Source organism: Pholis gunnellus, assembly GCF_910591455.1.
Source record: "Pholis gunnellus genome assembly, chromosome: 3".
Classification (NCBI taxonomy): Eukaryota; Metazoa; Chordata; class Actinopteri; order Perciformes; family Pholidae; genus Pholis; species Pholis gunnellus.
The window spans coordinates 27,724,366-27,744,914 of NC_136529.1; the positions used below are offsets into that span (position 1 = coordinate 27,724,366).

The 20,549-nt window shown below is 41.8% G+C and overlaps 2 protein-coding genes across 2 annotated transcripts; both read right to left on the reverse strand.

Moving 5' to 3' along the window:
• Positions 1-617: 617 nt before the first annotated feature.
• hesx1 (HESX homeobox 1) lies at positions 618-3,462 on the reverse strand (the record flags this gene model as incomplete). The annotated part of the gene is made up of 4 exons (XM_079186372.1): positions 618-797; positions 1,925-2,026; positions 2,227-2,381; positions 3,342-3,462. The coding sequence occupies 4 exons, from the start codon at positions 3,460-3,462 to the stop codon at positions 618-620; spliced, it is 558 nt and encodes a 185-aa protein (XP_079042498.1).
• Positions 3,463-5,562: 2,100 nt separating this feature from the next.
• On the reverse strand, positions 5,563-10,422 carry cyc1 (cytochrome c-1). Its single transcript, XM_079186629.1, has 7 exons — positions 10,295-10,422; positions 8,053-8,243; positions 7,825-7,951; positions 7,494-7,651; positions 7,224-7,384; positions 6,594-6,694; positions 5,563-6,225 (listed from the first exon to the last, which is right to left on the reverse strand). Exons 1-7 carry the CDS (start codon positions 10,376-10,378, stop codon positions 6,121-6,123), a joined length of 927 nt encoding a protein of 308 aa, XP_079042755.1. The 5' UTR covers positions 10,379-10,422; the 3' UTR covers positions 5,563-6,120.
• Between the last annotated feature and the right edge of the window lie 10,127 nt (positions 10,423-20,549).

Here is a 20,549-nt window from a genome sequence, read left to right on the forward strand (position 1 = left end):
ACTTAATTAAGTACAACTTTTAATGCAGGACTTTTACTTGTAACAGAGTATTTTTTAAATGTAATATTGCTACTTTTACCTTAGTAAAAGATCTGAATACTAAACTTAACTTAAAAAGATAAAAGTAGAGTTAAGCTAAAAGTCCAATATTTGCCTCTGAAATGTAGAGTAGAAGTATAAAGTAGCAGAAAATGGAAACACTATTATAATACTGTCTGTACAGTTGTCATGTCTTTTTCAAACATTATTTGATTAAAAACAATCAATAAATACAAATAAAAAAGTTTAAAACATAAACAATACATTATATTGAGAGCCTGCTTCTCTGAAACTGTTTGTATTTTAAAAACAAAAGTACAGAATGTAAATAACTAAAGACTATAGTGAAGTAATGCAAAGGACAGACATGAGATTGAAATACTTTAATTCATTAGACTTTGTACAGGTTAGAGAACAGAAACTTATTCACATATTCAGACACTTAACATTACAAACGGATGCAGAGCAGATCTCAGAACAAACGTCCTCAGTACGGTGGATATGACATTTGGGAGGAAGGAAGAATAAAGACAGAAGCTGGTAGATAGTGATGGATAAATGTCCACAGTTCATCAGCGTCACTCCTCCTCTTCCTCCACCTCAAGCTGCCGACGGGAGGCGAGCTCCGGCTCACCTCGGCCTTCACTCGCCTTCACTCGACCTCTGACCCCGAGGTCGGCCACGGCCGTCTGAACCAGCTGCAGACGGGTTTCTCTGAGGGAACGTCTCAGCTTGGCCCGCCGGTTCTGAAACCAGATCTGAGAGAGAGAGAGAGAGAGAGAGAGAGAGAGAGAGAGAGAGAGAGAGAGAGAGAGGAAAATGAACGTGGCTCAGATCACAGGAGAAGAAGCTTTAAGAACGTTTTATGTGGCCATTTATTCTCACCTGCTTCTTAATTTTATACGCTCACAATTGTTCCCACTTGAGTATCTCATATTTAAAGTGTGATAAGCTAAAATAAATGATCGTGTGAGAGACTCAAACATGAATCTCATTGTGTTACTGGTTTTATAGAGCACTGTCCTCTGTACCTTTTTTACACCCATTTACTTGTATTAGAGTATTATTAAAGCTACAACAAGGAACTTTAGCTGTGTGTTGGTTTTGGCGCCCCCTGTGGACTAAAGTGGTCGTGTCTCTGAGCACCAGAGTCCCTTTAGGAAACCTCTCATTCTACTGCAGCAGGGTCTGACAGTCTGCCCCTCTCAGTCCTGGTTCTCCCGTGCCTCCCTTCCCTCCAGCGGGTCCAGCAATACGTCCTGGGTCTCCAGCAGCGTGATGTCGCTGTTGGCTCCCAGAGAGGAGAAGCTCTGCTCCTGGAGGAGGAGGAGGAGGAGGAGGAGGAGGAGAAGGAGGAGGAGACGCTGCTGCTGCTGCCGGGAGCTGAGCTCTCCTCCTCCCTCTGGAGCTCCGACTGCAGAACAAGGGGCGGTCGAGGCCAGAATCCGACCCGGTGGCACCGATGACGAGCATCAAGAATAACTCTATAGAAATAGACCATCTTCTCTCTGATGGTCTCTTTACTGATGGAGGTCTGATAGATGCATTAGTATTAACCTGAGACTCTTTCATAACCAGACACAAGTTCCTCACAGCAACTTTAAAATGCTTAAAAATTAAAGACTCAATTGAAATATTTAATGGGAATTCATTAAGCTTGTCGACACTAATTTGGCTTTTAATTAAGCCAAAACCTGCAACACGGCCTCGGTGGGTTTCTCTTTTAAACAAGAAATGTGTCCTGCTAGTAAAGTACGTTTATGTACCATTACGCTGATTGAAACAGTTTGTAATGACTTTGCACCGTGGGGCTACGTGAGGTTTAAGAAGCAGCGCAGAGCTATCGTCATTCCAGGGTTGAACTCTCATCGTGTGCTGTATGAACCTGTATTCTGTCCTCGTCCAGGTCCAGCCTCCCTGCCAGCTGCTCCCTCAGCTGGATACCCGGATAACAGTTCACCTGAAACACCGTCTCCAGCACGTTCACCTGCACAGCAGAGAGATCAACAGACGGGTCCTCAACTTCATGGCATAACGAAACTCAGTGTTGAATGAGGATCTGTTTGTTCGACGGACAGACTGATTGATTGGTTGATTGACTGATTGATTGGTTGATTGATTGATTGATTGGTTGATTGATTGGTTGATTGATTGGTTGATTGATTGATTGATTGATTGATTGATTACCTGGCTGTTGGTGAAGGCGGTGCGCGGTCTGCGTCCGATGTACCAGTTTGATGTCGGTCTGGGAGAGTTCAGCTGATGATGATGATGATGATGATGATGCTGCTGTTGTTGAGAACACGTACCGTTTCCTCTGAGCTCCTTCTCGGCTCCGATCTCTGGATATAAACACAATTAAAATACATTTTAATGGGTTGTTATTTTGCCTTGACCACCTTACAGTGAACCATTTATTATGTATTCACAAAATATAACAGAACATTTTACATGACTTCTTTGGAATGATTACCTATTACGTGCTTCAATAAACACTGATATTTAGTTTCATTTAGTTTGCAGTTCAGTTGAGTTTCATTTCATAATGAGACAATCCTGTGATCCATCAATAGAGAGACGAGAGAGGCTCAATGAGAAAACGTGTGGTGAAGAGTCTGTCGTCCCAGAACAGCGTCTGGTTAAAGCACTTTGTAAACTCTGTTTTTAAAGGTGCTGTATAAATAAACTTATTATTATTATTATTATTTCAGAGAAGCTGCAGCAGAGCTACATTTTCAACGGCCACGGGTTGAATTGGTTTGTCCAAAAACTAAATGTTGATTGAAATATTTTCAGGCAAAGGGAAATATTGGAAAACTGAAAATGACTGAATAAATATATCACACATTTTATGGAAATTAAGGACAATATAAATAAGGATACTGCGCTCAGAAGTCATATAATTACACAAATGAAACACGGATCACATTTTTGTATTTATAGAAAAGCAACTTTTCACCTCTTTTTAAACTAAGTGTAGAAAGTAGATTTGTACATCCCACTTTTACCGTTATAATCATTTACAGGATATTGTGGTGCACTGTGTAATATATTTGTGTCAAACTAAAATGTGTTTGCAATAATAATTTAATTTAATAATTAAATAACTTTATATACCTCAGCTGTGATTCCCCACGTCAGGAAACGAGTAACTTAAATATTATAAATGTGTGAGCCGAGACAAAATGGAACTAATGGGTCAATTCAATAGTTCTACAATTGTATAACTAAGCAATACATTAAAAATACACTAAAATACCAGATTGGTGCTTCATCAATAAGAACAACTCTGTGCTCCTCACCTGCCCAGGGTCGGTGGAGTTTCAGGCCGTTTCCGGGTCTTTCCAGCTCCAAACCCAGAATCCGATCGATGGAGAACGCCGGCCTGCTTTCTGCCGTCATGGAGGCCAGAGTGGACGTCATCGTGATGGATCCGACTAACGGATCAATGAACCGCCCCGAGAGCAGAGAGCCCCCAAGCCTGCTAACAAAACTACTGGCAACAACCAAAACAACAAAAAGAAATAGTCCCATAAGTGGAGTTTCTTTCAGTGTGAAACCTGGATGATGCTCTGGGTTCTCCGCTGTGGACCTGTGCTCTCCAGTCAACTGAACGGGCTGAATGGATGGAAGTCTGAGCTACATGTGAAGCAGCAGGAAGACAAACCGCTGACTGCTGCTTTAAACGGGAGTGGAGGATTTACACCGGCCACCAATTAGAATTAAGAAGTGCTTTTTCCATGTGAATGAGGTTCCCTGAGGTTCCATACAGCGGCTAATCTCTGCTGTGTGTGTGTGTGTGTGTGTGTGTGTGTGTGTGTCACTGAGAGACAGCGTATTTACATTTTTAGTTTACTTCATTCAACAACTCTGCAAAATTAGCAAACTTTGCAGGACACAAAAAACCCATCTTGTGTGTGTGTGTTTGTGTTTTCCCTCATGTGAATCAATGTCGAGAGTGTTTGTGCGATTAGCGTAAGAAGCCTGTTTTTAAAAACTGTCACACAAACACAAAGACTAATTCCATCCTTTTCTTCTGAATTACCAAAGTAGAAAATCAGTTTAGTTTTCACGGGAAAAAAATTACGTCCGTCCTTCTGTTACAAGTCTGTGACGGAGCTTTAACCTAATAATAATAATAATAATAATAATAATGATAATGATAATGAGGGCAATAATAATGATCCGGGGAGATCCACTAATACCATTAGCCTAATCTGTGTGTGTTGTGATGCAGAAGAAGCTCGTAGCGACTGAATGCAGGTTGAAGCAGCGGGGAGGGAAACCTTTTCAGAACCAGATTAGCTCCTGAGGAAGGCCCGAAGCAGCTTTAAACCAACCGCACACTTGTTGATTTATCTCACAATGAACGGCGGGATGAATGTAAGGATGTGATGATTACAGGCAGGGGGGAGGGGGGAGGGGGGGGGGGGGTGACGTGTGGAATAGGGAGACCGGGGGTGTATCTGTCTGTATTTTAGAGATCTTTTAAACCAAAATGTGATACAAACTAGTTCTATGTGTCTGCTATCAAATGCTGTCAATCTCTCCAACGTTAGTCCCTTCTACTGCTGCTCTATTTCTATGGTTGTAACATTATGAAATACAAATTATGATTTAAGATAATGAGAGCTTTTTATTCAACAATATTAGTTTGTGTGTTTGTGTGGCCCACAGAGTTCAGGTCTGACACTAAATTAGTTTTTGGGGTCAGGTTGTAACATTTCTCTCATATGTTGGTACAACAACTCGCTGTAGATGTCATGTCATTATGTCATTTTATTAATTCAGCATTGTACACACAGAATGTGATAGAATAGAATAGTTTGCGCAGCTGACAACACGATGTGTTGATTTTTTGATGAATTGTAAATACTAAAATGATCTTGCTGTAATCTCGACCTGATGGCTGTGAGAGCTCATGAGCTCCGCCTTTCTCATAAAAGCAGAACAAGGGTCAGCGGTCGAGACGTCTTAGCTCCACGGAGTACGAACAAGACGACGTTCAGCTGGAACAAGCCGTTCAGTCTGTGTGAAGCAAATAAGACTCCGCTTCGAAAAACGTTGACTCAGTTGTGACGCCTCCAGTTTTACTTTACTTTATAAATGAACAGCTTTACCAGCAGTTGTTCTATCTTTATTAAATTGGTTGAATGCATTGTGAATGTTAGATGAAGGCTGTTCTGTGTCAAACTTTGTTGAAAAACAATAAAAAGCGATCAGCTGATTTGTGACCGAATTATTTTTCTGTACACTTTGTGAAATACAGACGGGAAGCAGAGCGATCGGATTCATCTCTAACACTTTCAGAAGGGATTAGCAACGTTCCGTTCTGGAAGTGAACAAATAACCTCATAAGAAAGATTGTTCATTCACCAGTTTATTAAATATTTACATGACAAAGCGTAGAAGCAGATTCAACGAGTCAAGACAGGAATGATCAGGACGACACGCAGCATTAAAAAACAAAAAGTGTGTTTGTGTGCAACGTCTGCTAGAAAGAGAAGAACACCACACGGAACATTTCCTTTAAGATAATTTATTTTTGTACAGTAAAACAGAGGCTGCATTGCATCCACCGAGTGGCTTTGCGGAGAGGACAGGGGAGGATGTCACAAACTTTGGTGCAACCATTTTCTCGGCGCCTGTGTGATTATTTAGCATCTTACAAAGACGGGCAGTCAAAGCAACTCAGTCGGCTTGTGACAAAGAGGCTGATACGAGATGTCAAGACCTCAACTGCTGCCAGATAAAACAAACAAAACTTTTGTGGAGGGTGCGTTCAAGAACGCCACAACTCTCTGACACACAAACTTGCACCAAAGTATTCCAGATGCAGGAACAATCTGTCACACTACTGGTTCTAGCACACCCAACGACTAAAAACAAGCGCTCTCTAGGAATAAACATATATATTCTCATTTCTCCACCTCCTCTTAGAAAGGCATGTGTGTGTTCGTCAGCTGTTCTGGGTTTTTTTTGTCCGTATGATAGTTATGAGGTGAGCGTTGTGGGGTCGTTGAACGCGGCCCCTCTCTGGTAGGATTTAGGCCCGGGTCAGGGGGGAGTTTGTTCTCCCGTTTACTTGGGAGGCCTGTAGGCGATCTTCCTGCTCTTCAGCACGGACCACCTGTGTCTCTTCATGTAGTAGAGCAGAGGGATGACGATGCCGGCGCCCATCAGCAGCTGGAGAGGAGGAGGAGAAGGAGGACGGAGAGATTAAGACACACATTGAGCTCCACGTTAACCTGTTTCTTCTTGTTCAGAACACACGCTACAGATTCCTTCATCAACACTGGAAATGTGCGTACGTATAGTACGTATAGTACGTATAATGCGTATCTTATATGGCAACTTGTGTATTCAAGATTTGAAAACTTTGAGGAGTTTATACACGTTTCTCTATAAAAAAGCCTTTTTCATTTAACAAAAGAAGCCACAAAGTATTGAAATAAAAGTCATGTTTTATGTACCCAGCTAGTATCGGTACATTTCAGTTTCAGATGCAGTCCAGGGTATGTGTGTGTGTGTGTGTGTGTGTGTGTGTGTCGTACCTTCAGTCCCATGCGTTTACGTTGGTCGTGCTCTGGCTCGGCGGCCCACCTCAAGAACGTACACACGTCTTTAGCGACCTGGCTCATGGTGGCCGGGGTTCCTGTGGAATCAGAGAGTGAGTTAACGCAACGCTCTCCTACACACGGGGTGGATGAAACAGTTCAATCTAGTATTTCTACAAACAAATAGCAATTGATTGTGATGTATTAATTCTGTATATATTTAAATAGAATGGAAAGTCTGTTTTTTTAATCTAGTGTATTTAATACCTAAAAAAAAACATTATTTTCTAGTGTTCTAGGGTCTAGTTTTTCTAGTGACGCAACCTCATCTTTTAATTTAGTTTTTTACTGTAAAAAGTTGGTTCTTCCATCTTTGGACGAACTGAAAATATGATTGATAGATAGATAGATATCTATATCTATATATATATATAGATATATATATATATATATATATATATATATATATATCTATATATATAGATATATATATATATGACAAAGACATACATTTCCTGGGATACGAGAAGCGCTCCCTCAAAATATATTGATGTCGATGCATTTTCAGCTCTGACATCATCTGTGCGACAGGTCTGAGCACACATACGCATCTGCATCTTCACGTACCGTCGTCATACTCCAGCACCTCGTTGTAGATGGGCGGGGCCATGCCGATGGCCTGGCCAACGAAGTACGGGTTGTAGTAGAGTCCCTCCCTCACCTCCACTCCTGCCGGGGGTTCGCAGTATCCCGTCAGCAGGCTGAACACGTAGTCTTCTCCTCCGTGTCTGAGGGGAGCAGCGGGACAAGTGAACATCGAGGATATGTGGATTTTTCCAGGTTGATTTCATGGCTGTCGGACTAAACCGTGCAGGTTTTCTGTCTTTCGGTCGTTACCTGGCGTTGACGATGTAGCTGAGATCTGGAGGCAGGGCTCCGTTGTTGGCGTTGCGGGCCGCCTCAGGGTTGGAGTAGGGCTTTGGGAAGTAGTCCGACAGCTTTCCCGGCCGGGTGAACATCTCTCCGCTCTCGTCGGGACCGTCCACGACCTCCACCTGAACACAAGGAACCTTTTAAGTATGGCTGAAAACCAAGACTATAACCGCAGATTAAGAAAATAACCAAAATAACATTCATCAAAAACGTGTAAACTGTGAAATACTAAGACAGTGAGGGATCAATTTAAAACCGCACCACCATGGACTCCCACACACACACACAGCCTCACCTCCTCTGCGATGGTCTTAACCTCGGCCTCTGTGTGCGACACTCCCACCAGGTTTCTGAAGGCCAGGTACTCCATACTGTGGCAGGCCGAACACACCTGCTTATACACCTGGTAGCCACGACGAATACTGCAGAAAGAGCGAGACAGGAAGACAAAGTCAGACTATAAAAAGGGCCAAAACGAATGCAGACACTGGAGGACGCGTGTGTGTCCATCCATCCATCCTACCTAGCGTGGTCCAGAGAGGACAGAGGTCCAGCGTGGCTCCAGGGGTAATTGGGGGGGTGGAGCTCCAGGTCAGAGGCTTTGACGGACTGGTGCAGCATCAGGGCGAGCCCCGCCCCCCCGGCTGTGACCACGCCCATCGTGGTCAGGGCAACCTTCTTGCTCCGGGGCAAACTGGCGAATGACATTTTGGCCTACGAGAAACAAAGAACACAAGATTCCAGTTAAGTCTTCCACTAAAAAATCATCCAACTGCAATAACATACACGTGATTATTAAAAACCTCCAAAGACTTCATATTCTGTTTTAAGACTGACTGACACCACGAATGAAACAAATGATTAATCTGTTAGTTCTTCGAGTCATTTTGAGAGAAAATGGAAAGAATTCACTGGTTCTTGCAAACCAGACGCGAGTATTGTTGTTTTTTTGGACAAAACACCTGAAAATAGACACTAATGAAATGGTAAGACCAAAGTAATAATGTAGAGATCAGCAGCCCCAATCTTGTTGATGTGAAGTCTTAAAACCCTGTTTCTATTCTAAAATCATAAAGATGTTAACACTAACTTTCAGACGCGGTTTCCAACCATCAGATTGGTCGACGAAACCGAAAATATTGTTGCCATTTCTAGTCACCTTATATTTTGAGCAACTAAGACACTATGAAGTTATACGTCAGCTTAATAATGGAAATATGACAAAACAATCAAAGCTTTACTACAGTAACCAAACACAAGTCTTTGTACTGAGTGTTTATCTGATATAGATAATTTGAATTTTAAAGTCCAAGAAAGTCCTCTTGTTGTGGTTTAAATAGATTGTTAGCAAGTGGGACAGCAACTAACCATTATTCTATATCATATACCAATTAGTCTGCTGAGTAATTTCTCGATAAAAAATGCTTTTGTCTATAAAACATGTAAATAAAATTGAAAATCCCAATTTGTGGAGAATCAGTGACACATCTGCACCTTGCTGGTTTTGTCCCACCAACAGTCTAAAGCCAAAGAGATTCTGATTACATCACCAGAGACAAAGAAAAGCAGCAAACCCTCACATCTCAGAGGTTGGAGCAACGAGGAACTGCTCGGCATTTTTTACTTGAAACATGATCCAAAGATGATCAAAACAGATGCTTAATTACTACCGTCTGTCAACTAATCGATTCAGCTCTAGTAAGTATTAAGTTCCCCTCCAGTCACAATATTGATACTATTTTGAAGTGCAGTTCATCATAACGCCCTTGCTTGTAGCACGTACGCTGGTCGTACTCATGAAACTGCCCTTCACTTCTGTAACGAGGCATCACATGACAGCACCCCTGTATCAGGACAGACACACAGCCACATACAGACACACACACACACCTCCAGCCTAAAACCAAGCTACACAGGAAAAGCGCATATTTACAAATTTGGGACTTGAAATGGTGAAGTGGTGTCTGCTAGTGGACAAGTGACACACCATTTAAAAGTTCCAAATAATGGAACACATAGTGGACTAGTAGTTTATCTATCTATCTATCCATCCACCTACCCATCTGTCTGTCTGTCTGTATGTCTGTCTATCAATCAATCTATATCTGTCTATATATCTGTCTGTCTACCTAACATATCTATATATCTATCATCTATCTATCCATCCATCACACCAAAAAACGGCTAAAGACTGCTTTGATTACCGGAAGTCCTTTCAGTCCTTGAAATGCTAACTCGTTAGCGTGCCGGTTAGCTACTTTAGCCGTTGCAGTTTATGCCGAAAACATCTTTACAACGTGAAACATGTCAATATCAAAACAGTTACAAACACTAACAACACATAACGTGGCGTCCGGATCCGTATCCCTGTACCTTATGGTACAAGTTTAAGTTGAGCTAACTTTTTAAATTTTGCCGGGTAGTTTGACACGACTTCATGATCTAGCTAGCGTTAGCTAACCGGTCAGCTTGCTCCGTGTAGCCACCAACGTTTTCTAGATCTTTTGCGTTTGTTGTCGCAGTAATTGACGCCATGTCGATCTCTCTGCTTACAGAGTGCCAACATATAAGAGTAGCTGGTGTCACGGTTAATGCTGAGAGCCTACAAATGTGTGAGAACACGAGTGACCTTGTCTCAACCAGGCTAACATGTAGCTACTTGGCTAACAGTAGGACACCTCACAGCAGTACATTTATATTAAATATGTTGTTCTAAAGACACTCCGTCCTGGGTGATAAACATAATACTCCATCAATCGACCTACCACGGGGGTCTTGATAGTTTTCGGTGTGAGGAGGAGACACACTCTCCCACACCCCGATAGCACCGAGACTCGTAGCGCCGCCATCTTCTTCTCTGTGGTTCCGAGTTGACACTGACAGAGAAGCGTACCGGACTGAGGCGAAGACAAGAAACATACTATTTCCGGACTGAACCTTCAAAATAAATACAGTTTGAGCAAAGTCAACTGTTATCACGTAGCTCACATCTGTCAGAATAAAACCACTGAGAGCCATAACTTCCATTATGTATGAAAAAACTAAAAGAATTAATGGAATGAAATAATATACACATAAATATACTCATAGGCAATTACCAATATGTGCATACATGTAGAGAAAACATGTCTTGCTGGTTACTATTGAAGGTTAGAGTCGCACAACTACAACCCAGAGCAGTACACAATATTTATAACATAAGAGCCTCATAATGCTGATGGAAAACCTGTAGATAATCATACAGGTGGACTTTATTTTTCATCCGTAACACTTTGTACTTGTGTGTGATTTGAAATCTAATGTTTAATTGTCTAATCTAACATTAAACATGACATTTAAACATTATCTCCAAAGAGGAATGAGGATCTTCTCCCCTCACTGTGTGTACAGCTTTGGCTACAGTATGCTGATTAATCAGTATCACTAATTAAAACCACACAACTTTGTGAAATAATGCTCACATTAAATCATATTGTTTTGATGTATGTCAAAATATATATAAATTACCAACACCTGTCTGTCACAAATATCTTGTATGTTTGCTCCATTTCCTCTTTGGAGATAAATGAGAATGTCTCTTGAATGATGTACAGTTTGTATTTTTCTTTGCTCAGTGTTCCTCATTGCCCTCTCAGTGTTTTCTGCTTTTATTTTGAAGGTAGCCCTCACTGACAGACCGGAAACACTTATCAGGGCTGATTCGGGCATGACCTGATTTAAACTTACACAACGTGGATTTACACAACCATTTTTTCGCATTGTTTAGTAACAACTTACAAAATGAAAAAAATATTTAAAAGAAATGAAGTGTTCATTTTAATGATCAGTTTGTAAAGAATCCGACGTGAAGGTGATTGTGTGGCAGTAATGTAAGTCTCCTCACTGCTCTTCACAGCGTTTGACCGCCTACATTGTGAAGTTTGTGTGAGACTGTAACTCAACGAACACGATCTTAGTTATGACAGAAACCATTTTGCATATCCCCTTTGAGTTTATTTAAGTGGTTTATTATTTAAGCCGAGGGGATATGAGGATAAGTATAGTGCATGAGTCCGCCCCCACTGACCCCAAATGACTTTAGAAGGAGAAACTTTATTGACAACATGCCCCTTTCACAGTGGAATCAACACGTGGTTTTCTTTATTATTTCTTGTTCGTTGTTACTGAAAACAAGTACACATTTCGATAACATATTTGACTTATCTTTACTTGAGGGTAGATTAAAAAAAAAAAAATCAAAGCCCTTTAATAAATAGCTCACGTTCTTTATCGTCATATCCACATCAGAGCAGTCATTGGTAATTGAATTCTTGGATCTCAGACTCCCTCTAACAGTGCTCATACAAATAGGCCTTTATATTTATAGTTGTGTGAATAAAATCTAAGACAGAATAGAGCTGCAGCTAAAATATAGCAATAAACTATAATACCTAATGAAATATAATGCTGCAGGTAAAAGTAAAATGTGTGTATATATGTATCTATATATATATATATACATACAGTATATATGTATACTATATATCTGATATTTTAGCTGCAGCTCTATATTTTCTTCATGTTTTTTCTTCATTATTTAATTGTATTATTTTATTCATGATCAAATCAAACCTTCCATAATTACTGTGTTTTTTTGACCGATGTTATTACCCAGACAGGGTTTCCATGGTGATATGTGGTAACGGGCAATACACAGAAGAAATTGACTAAAAAAACGTGTAACTTTGGAAGACACTCACTTCATAGGTCTGATGTAGACTAGAGAGCCCTCACATTAGCCTCATGGAGTGGATTTTGCCATGTTGTCCCTCATCTCTTCCATGTTGAGAGCCTTTGGATGGTAAGAACAGCACAACAAAAAACAAGATGCAGCGGTTGTACTTGTGTCCTCCAGAAGATGGAGGCACAGCGTCAAAAAATGAAACAAACAGGGACACAAACTATAAAGCCTAATAAAAACGTAAAAACTGCTGTGGGGGTTAAACCCCACTCACGCATACAAATGGTTACACATTACATTTAAAAGTTTGGCATCACCTGCCAAAAAATCTTGATTCATATGAGTCAGATGGCTGAGATGACGACTCTATATTTTTAATGGTCTTTCATGCACGATTGCACAATAATGCACCCGATAACAAGCTGGAATATGTACAGCTGTGTTGCTTAAAGGTCTGTGTAGAATTAAAACTTCTCCCGTGTGCCAAACGAAAGGCCTTATCTCGAGCCAGTTGTTGTGAGAGTGACATAGTTCGTATAGAGAAGAGCAAAGCCAGTGTGTGTTGGGCTAACACTATTGGAATACCAGCTGAACATACCACGGACTGATGAATCACAGTTTAAACCTCTTCAATCCAACCACTGAGCAGACTGCAGAGGATCCAAAGAAAACCCTGGAGATCTTTTGATTGCCGGCATCTAGTGGCCACTACTGGTACTGCACCCCAAAGGAGATCAAAACATAAAGAAAAGGTGTTACTGCGACAAAAACTTTGAATCTCACCATGTATATTTATATACATATACACACACACATATATATATATATATATATATATATATATCAGACGCTGAACAACAACTGAAAAGCAGGATGTTGTTGTTTGTATTAACGTGGAGTAATTTGTGCTTGTAAAAGATGGAATTAATCACCTGAATCCAGTATTTTAACATCTAAATGGTGCAAAAATACTTTATTAAGTGAAACCTATAACTTTTCAGACAAATGTTTTGCTAAGTTGACCTCCTTCAGAGACACGAGATGGAGACGGAAGATATAATCTAAATAATGAAAAGGACAAACATCTAGCCTGAAATATTAAGATACATAAAAACACCCAGCTTGTTTGAATGAGCTGAAGTTGATTGTGAGTGGAGCCGCAGATGGATGTTTGGTGTTTTGACAGCAGGTGGGTAATAAACTATTCATCAGCCCCAGCAGTGTCTGTCATCGCCTGTCATGTTTGCTTGACAGGAGGCCTTCCCTGTGACGCCGCCGCCAGGTACGTGCTGTGCATGCGACGCGCTCCAAATGCACAGCGAGATGACAACCGCTACGGCTTGATAATAGACTCAAACCAAAAGTTCAGCAGAAATTACACAGGAGCAGCAATTAGGAACCTAGAGCCTCACTTTGTTCACCGTAATGTCGGAAAACCACAAGAAACGTTCTCAAAACCGCAGCCGTTTGGATAAAGTAAGTTTTACATGCAGCTAATGCGAATTGTGTGTAGGATACCATGAAACGTTATTCCGGTCTTGTTTTTGTCGTTTTTTTTCCATCTTTCCTCTCAATAATAATAACAAAGATGTGGGAACAAAGTGACATCACTACAAGAAGTCTGATTGGTAAAAGACCAACATATCTAACCTCAGTGCGTCAAAGACGCTCTAGGTAAACCCTCTAGGACGCTCTGGGTAAACCCTCTAGGACGCTCTGGGTAAACCCTCTAGGACGCTCTAGGTAAACCCTCTAGGACGCTCTGGGTAAACCCATAGGATGCTCTAGGTAAACCCTCTAGGACGCTCTAGGTAAACCCTCTAGGACGCTCTGGGTAAACCCTCTAGGACGCTCTAGGTAAACCCATAGGACACTCTGGTAAACCCTCTAGGACGCTCTAGGTAAACCCATAGGACGCTCTAGGTAAACCCTCTAGGACGCTCTAGGTAAACCCTCTAGGATGCTCTAGGTAAACCCTCTAGGAGGCTCTAGGTATACCCTCTAGGATGCTCTAGGTAAACCCTCTAAGACGCTCTAGGTAAACCCTCTAGCGGGAGTTTTGTCAGGGACGGCTTGTCCTCTTTACAGTGTCTTTTCAAAATAAACTTCTGTCTTCACAGGACGTTAGGTTTAGACAACAAAACCACTCAGTCAGGTTGACGGCGGTGGTTCGTTATCAACATTACTATTGAGAGCAGTTGAACTCGTGGATTCTGTGCAGCTGTAGCCCCGAGAGACCGAAGTTAAGCTTCTCAATCGGCATTAACATTGTTGTTGTTTTTTGTGCTGATCAGTAAAGAGTTGAGATCTGGGTAATTAAAACGAGACCAGATTAGCATTCACACACTGACAGCTGAAGTAGTTCATATACTTCATGATTTCATGGTTTTATGTTGCGCGTCAGGAGACAAAAGTTTGGCTTTTCAATCAGCATGAAAAGTTTGTTCTGCCACAACTTTGCATGTTTTCACAGTGTAGTCGCTGAATGCGTTGATTATAATGGAGTCATAAAGAAAGATTTGTATTTAAATGTATTATTTTAATGTGGAACAGATCAACCTTCACACGCTGGTGAGCAGATCTGACATCTGAAGTTATTGTCTCAGATCTTTTTAATGGCTGCCGTGGAAGCATGCTGTGTAATTATAGACATGTTAGCTGTCATGAAGATTATGGGCTGTACATCAGTCTCTGCACGAGCGTGTGTTGTTGAGACGTGTGTAATTTGAAGTGCAAGTGGCTGCGACATTGAAGAATAGTGAGAATAGTGTATGTGTGTGTACCTGTGTGCGTGTGTGTGTGTGTGCGCGTGTGTGTGTCGATGCTCGTCACTCGTGTCGTGTCAGACGTTTAAATCACAGTGAGCGGCTCTTTGACAGCCAAATGTATCTGCGTTCCGAGTCTGTGACATTAATTATACCGGCGTGTGTGCAGATAAACAGGCTGCAGGTGTGGCTGCACTCGAGCAGGCGGATGATTTAACTGCTATCCTTTTAAAAGAGGCAATAATTGATCCTTCTTTGACTTTAAGACACTATGGATTGTCACAAAGCGATACAAAAAAAGTAACAGGGTTAGGATGCAAATGCACATGAAGCAGACGGACAGGATCAGCTCAGTGATTCATTTAAAAAGGTATAGAGTATTTAGGTCAACAGGCAAACGCCTGCACCAACCAGTCAAGTTGTCAAGATGTCCATCCAAAATGTCACTTCATCATTTTATCCTCTTAGACATTTGTGTTCATGATGTTCATTTAGTAAATTATGGTCCATTTAGAGTCAAACAGACCATAAAGCAGGGTATGCTTTAGGGCGGGGCTTACTGTGATTGACAGGTCGCTGCCAGATTCCTGTTGTTAGCCATAAAATATGAATGTTGTCTGTACCTCGTGCTTCTGTAGATTGATAAATGTTGTTCATGTCAGATTGACTTTTCATCCGGACTGTAATATCTCCCTCTGGATCCTGGTGTGCAAACTTATAAATAACTGCCACATGTAAAGCACATAATGGGGCACGAGCACCAAATGTACGGTGCTCCTCCGAGGCCGTCGTATCCTCAGCGATGTCCTCTGCTTGAAGTGGCCCTGTGTTGTTTTTGTCCCTGTTATTTGGATCAAAGACGGAGATCACCAAGCAGCATTAGCGCATCATTATTGTGATGCATTAGCTCTTATGTGACATTTCCTTTCCCCATCTTTGTTCACTCGTAGGCTCTTTTCAAGTTTCTCTCTCTTCACTGAGCCACGTCTCCTCACCTCCGCTCAGCCGAGCAAAGCAAAGCAAAACAAAACAGGCTTTTCTGCTCGGAGGCTTCAAAAAATGTATTCTGAATATTTATTAATGCAGCTTTTTAAGTCGTTACCGGTTGTTTTATTGAGAAACCGTATGTGAGTTATGGATTCAAAGGCACGGTCGGTAATATTTTCTAAAACATTTTTCGATACTTTTGATGAAATTCTCTTTAAATCCTGACAGCAATCAATGAATCAAAGGCTCTGACAAATTGATCCTGTTCACCCCCTTTCCAGATAATTCATAAAACTACTCGCTGGAAGATACCAAACACTTGTTAAACACTGACACCACGTCTGTTATTGTTGTCTGAGCTATTTATTGTATTGTGATTTACTCTGATAATGTTTAACCTCTCAAGCCAAAGATGATTATTTCTAAACTTTGGAGCCTACAGAGGGTAAAGAGGAAGGTTGAAAGAGTGGAATCAGGTTCACACAAAAACTCATCATTGTAGTGATGCGAAAGACATACAATACTTTCGTACATACACACACACACACACACACACACACACACACACACCGGTAACATTGCATGACTCTCCACAAACTTACTAGACCTTCATTGTCGCGCAGCACACCAGATCAATACATTCATTAATGAGCGCTGATGACGGCGGTCTGCTCGCTGCGGCGCATCCTTGAGACTCATAAGCAGGTCATTAGACGCGACCTCGATGGATTCTTAGTTCAGACAAGCAGAGCGAGCATTAACAGCCGTCTCCTCCACCTCCCACGACATCGCTGAATAATTAAAATCCAAGCTTTCCAAGATGAACATCGTGTGGATTGAGGGGGGGGAGGGTCAGCGTGCTTTCTTTAACACAGAGCATGTTTTATTCATGTATGAAAGAGCATGAGAGAGAACTCAGGATTGTATAGAACGTCTGGACAGCATGATTGCTATATTGTTCATTCTTGGATGCTATTTAAGGCTCCAAAAATCAAGCACTGTGTGTCACAGCTCCATGCGGCCCCTACGGTTCACGTGCTTATTGCATCTTGCGGAGACATAGCGTTAATATCTGAGGATGAAGCGGTCATCGTGGCTTGTCAATGACGCGGATGGGTTTACATTGGAGTTAGTCGAATGTCCCATACGGACGCTAAAGGGTGCCTCGTGCATCAATATCAGACGCCGAGGGACACAAAGTCAACAGTCTCAGTATTTGACCGGTTGTGAGTCAGAACGGGGGTCTATGACGTGCAACATGTCAGTGGTACGCCAACCCTGAGAGAGAAAAATGATACATAAAAGATGGATACAGCAAATTAACAAGGTTCAGGTTTCAGCCAGGAGTTGTTGGGTTTTGTTCTTGTTCTGTTTGGCTTTAAATTGAATTGACTCAGTAGCATGTTTTATTCAGATGGAGGGAGAACAGCAGTGGAGGCTCTGTGCTGGTGTTGGACTTTAAGTCAGACTCACACAGCGTCCTGCAGAGATCAGGGACACAGGCATGCTGGAGACAAAGCGGTGGATTTTGTCTCTTAAAGAATGAATGTGGAGTCAAATTGGGTTACGGTGAGGAAATAAAGCATCATTTTCCTGTTGTTGGGAATAGTGGGCTTAAGAATGAATGGCTTTGCAGGACGCAAGAAACTCACCTTGAACATAACTTTGACAACAACCCCAACTAATGATCTGTGTGCTCGGCTGTCCTGAAAGCTCTACGGGGATCTGAGGCATTTCTCTTGTTGTGACATAACACCGTAAGTTCTAAAAGTGTCTCCGTGACCAACGGTAGGTGTAGTTCTTAGAACCGGTTAAAATCTCTGCTTAGGAGGTGACACAGAAGTCTGAGTTCAGAGACTTCAGTCAGAGGTAGCCGGCGCGACACTAGCAGGCTAGCCTAAGCTGCTGCTTTGAATAAAAGAGCAATGAGCTTTGTGTTTGTGGAAATCATAAAATAGGACAGCGCAAGCATCTCTGTGGCCAAAAGTAAAATCAGTACATCTAGACTTCTAGATAGAGAAAGATCTCCTTCATTTTGGCATAGACGATGTCAGGGCCTGTGTCCACTGGCAGCGTCTATTTTCAAGTGTTCCAGATGAGGAGAGAGCGTATACAACCGTGTGCGGCCGCCTCAAGAACAGAAACCCACCGTATCTTTCTGCCTTTTTTAGTGCGGCCGCTCAGAGCGCCTCAAGTTCAAACTCTCTGAACCTTTCAGAAAAGCGCTGGTGACGTCACTGTAGTAAATGCAGCAGTCTGTCTGTCCTGAGCTTTATATTTTGGACAGACACCATCATAACAAAGACGGAAACCTTGAGCCGATCGGCCGGGCCGACACTGAATGTCGCCGGTGAGCGTTGTGCTTTTATCACCGTCACTGTCAGATTGAGCGGCAACAAAGTATGAAGCAAACGTCCCCGGTTTGGTGCTTATGGTGAAAAAACTATGTAAAACAAATATATAGTAGCTCAAATAGATAGTAGAAAGCACAGGATAGTCTATCATACTACGATGGTTAGAGTGGTGATTTTTTAAAAAGCGCTCGCATCGCTTTTTCGTTGGGTTGAAGCACTACTGAGCCCTGCGGACGCTTTTTCTTTTAAGAAAAACTGCAAAGACAATCTGCAGCTTAACTGAATTTAGCATTGACTCAACTGTCCAGTTCCCTTCACTGACGCACGTCAACGCTCCAAAAAAACAGTTTAAGCAGTTTCACATACAGTCTGTGGCTCATGTTGTAACACTAATCTTTCTACATAGAGGACTTTTCCAAACCAAGTAATAAAGTTCCTCACACAAAACTACTAAGTAAAAATCAAATGATAAAAGATAAAAGATAAATAGAAACAGTTGTAACTCATCGTGCTTCCTCATCTTCTGCAGTTGTCCTCCTGCAGCTGAACTGAGACTCTAACAGGTGGCTTTTAAATGCAGCATTCTGAAAGCAAAGCCGAGTGCAAAACGAATGAAAGGTTTCCACTTCACCACTGTGTCGTCCTGCTTGTTCCTATTACACAGAGTATTACTGCTGTCAAGGTCTGTTTACCTCACCTGACTCACACACACACACACACACACACAGGCTGTAGCACTTTACTGATAAAATGAACGAGGCTTAAATGCAACTAGCAGATACACAGATGACAAACGCAAGTGAGCAAGTAGCGCTACACATCTTGCAACCTCACGAACACGTCCTCATGTTCTGGTATCCGATGCCGTCTTTTCAGTTAATAAGTGTCCAAATCGAAACTTTTCCCTTCATACAATGCAGCAAAGAAGAACGGATTAACAACAACCCTCATGTTTCACCATGAACGGCAGAAACAGAGCTGGTGTAGCTCAAACAGTTTGTTGTGTTTGTAATTCCGAAGGCCTCATTTTAGAGGAATCCCTGTGGTTTGCATCTTGTGAGTGGTACTGACCGATATCTGTTGTCAGAGAAATACATGATCATTTTTTAAATATTTAACACACTGCCTCACTTTTCTCTCTGAGTTTAATCCCGCTGCTGCTGAGCTCTCGGCTACAGAACAACGTTTTCACTCTTTCGCTCATTCATGTTTTATAACGATGTTTAAACTCCGTCCCGCTGTCGTCCGTCGCTTGTTTTCATTCATTTGCTTAGAACAGCTCAGCAGCAGGCTGCTCTCTGTGCGTCCTGTATATCTCACACGTGTGGCTGAGTTGCGGTGCATTTGAGTGCTGTGGGAATCGTCAACGTTGGCTGATGAAGTTTACATCTACATTTAAATTTAATTATGACCATGTCTGCCTCTGGTTTCATCTTTCAGATTTCAATCTTTTTTTTCAAAGATGCATTGTTAATGTGATGCTGTCTGGCAGACACACTCGTGTTTTAGATATTTGGGGAATACCAACAGAACATTCTCGTAACACAAACATCCACACAGACGTTGCAGAGCCTTTTTGTATTTCTCTTTAATATATGTTCTTGAAGGCTGTCATTTTCTGATTGTTCTATTGTTGATACTTATTGTCAACAAATGCCGTGTTAGTCTGTCTCTCAGCACTTTGACTCCAAGGCCATTGGCTTCTATTCAAGACGTAATTCTTGAAAAGCGGCTTGCAAATATATTGTTTGGTTTAAATAACAAAAAATAAGAAACAGGCTGAGCTTTCTAAGGAAATAACTGAAACAAAACAGTTATTTAAATCTGGGTTAAATCTCCTGAGCTACCCACAGACCGATCCCCGAAGCTTCCTGCGGGCCGTCGTCACCTTTAACGACCGACCGACCTGCTGCCCGTAATGCAACCTGACAGGGCTGAGCAGCCGAGCAGAGGTGAGCGAAGCTCCACAACACACCTACAGTACCTTTGTTTTGTCGCTACTGGTTACGGTGTTCTATGCCATTTGGGTTCATAGCCAACAGTTTCAGTTTAGACGAAACGGCTTAACTTATCATCTTAACTTATCTTAACTTATGATACTTAACTTATCATCTTATCATCTCAACAGAGTTGTGCTTATGCGGAACGGTCATCGGGTCTTTGGTCTTGGGTCTTGGGTGGGCTGAGTTGCATA

Excerpts from the sequence above, each read along its gene's own strand:
- cyc1 (XM_079186629.1), bottom strand. The coding sequence starts at position 10,378 with ATGGCGGCGCTACGAGTCTCGGTGCTATCGGGGTGTGGGAGAGTGTGT. Across the intron at positions 7,652-7,824 it reads TTAAGACCATCGCAGAGGAG|GTGGAGGTCGTGGACGGTCC; the intron begins GTGAGGCTGTGT and ends CCTTGTGTTCAG. Across the intron at positions 6,226-6,593 it reads GTAAACGCATGGGACTGAAG|CTGCTGATGGGCGCCGGCAT; the intron begins GTACGACACACA and ends CCTCCTCTCCAG.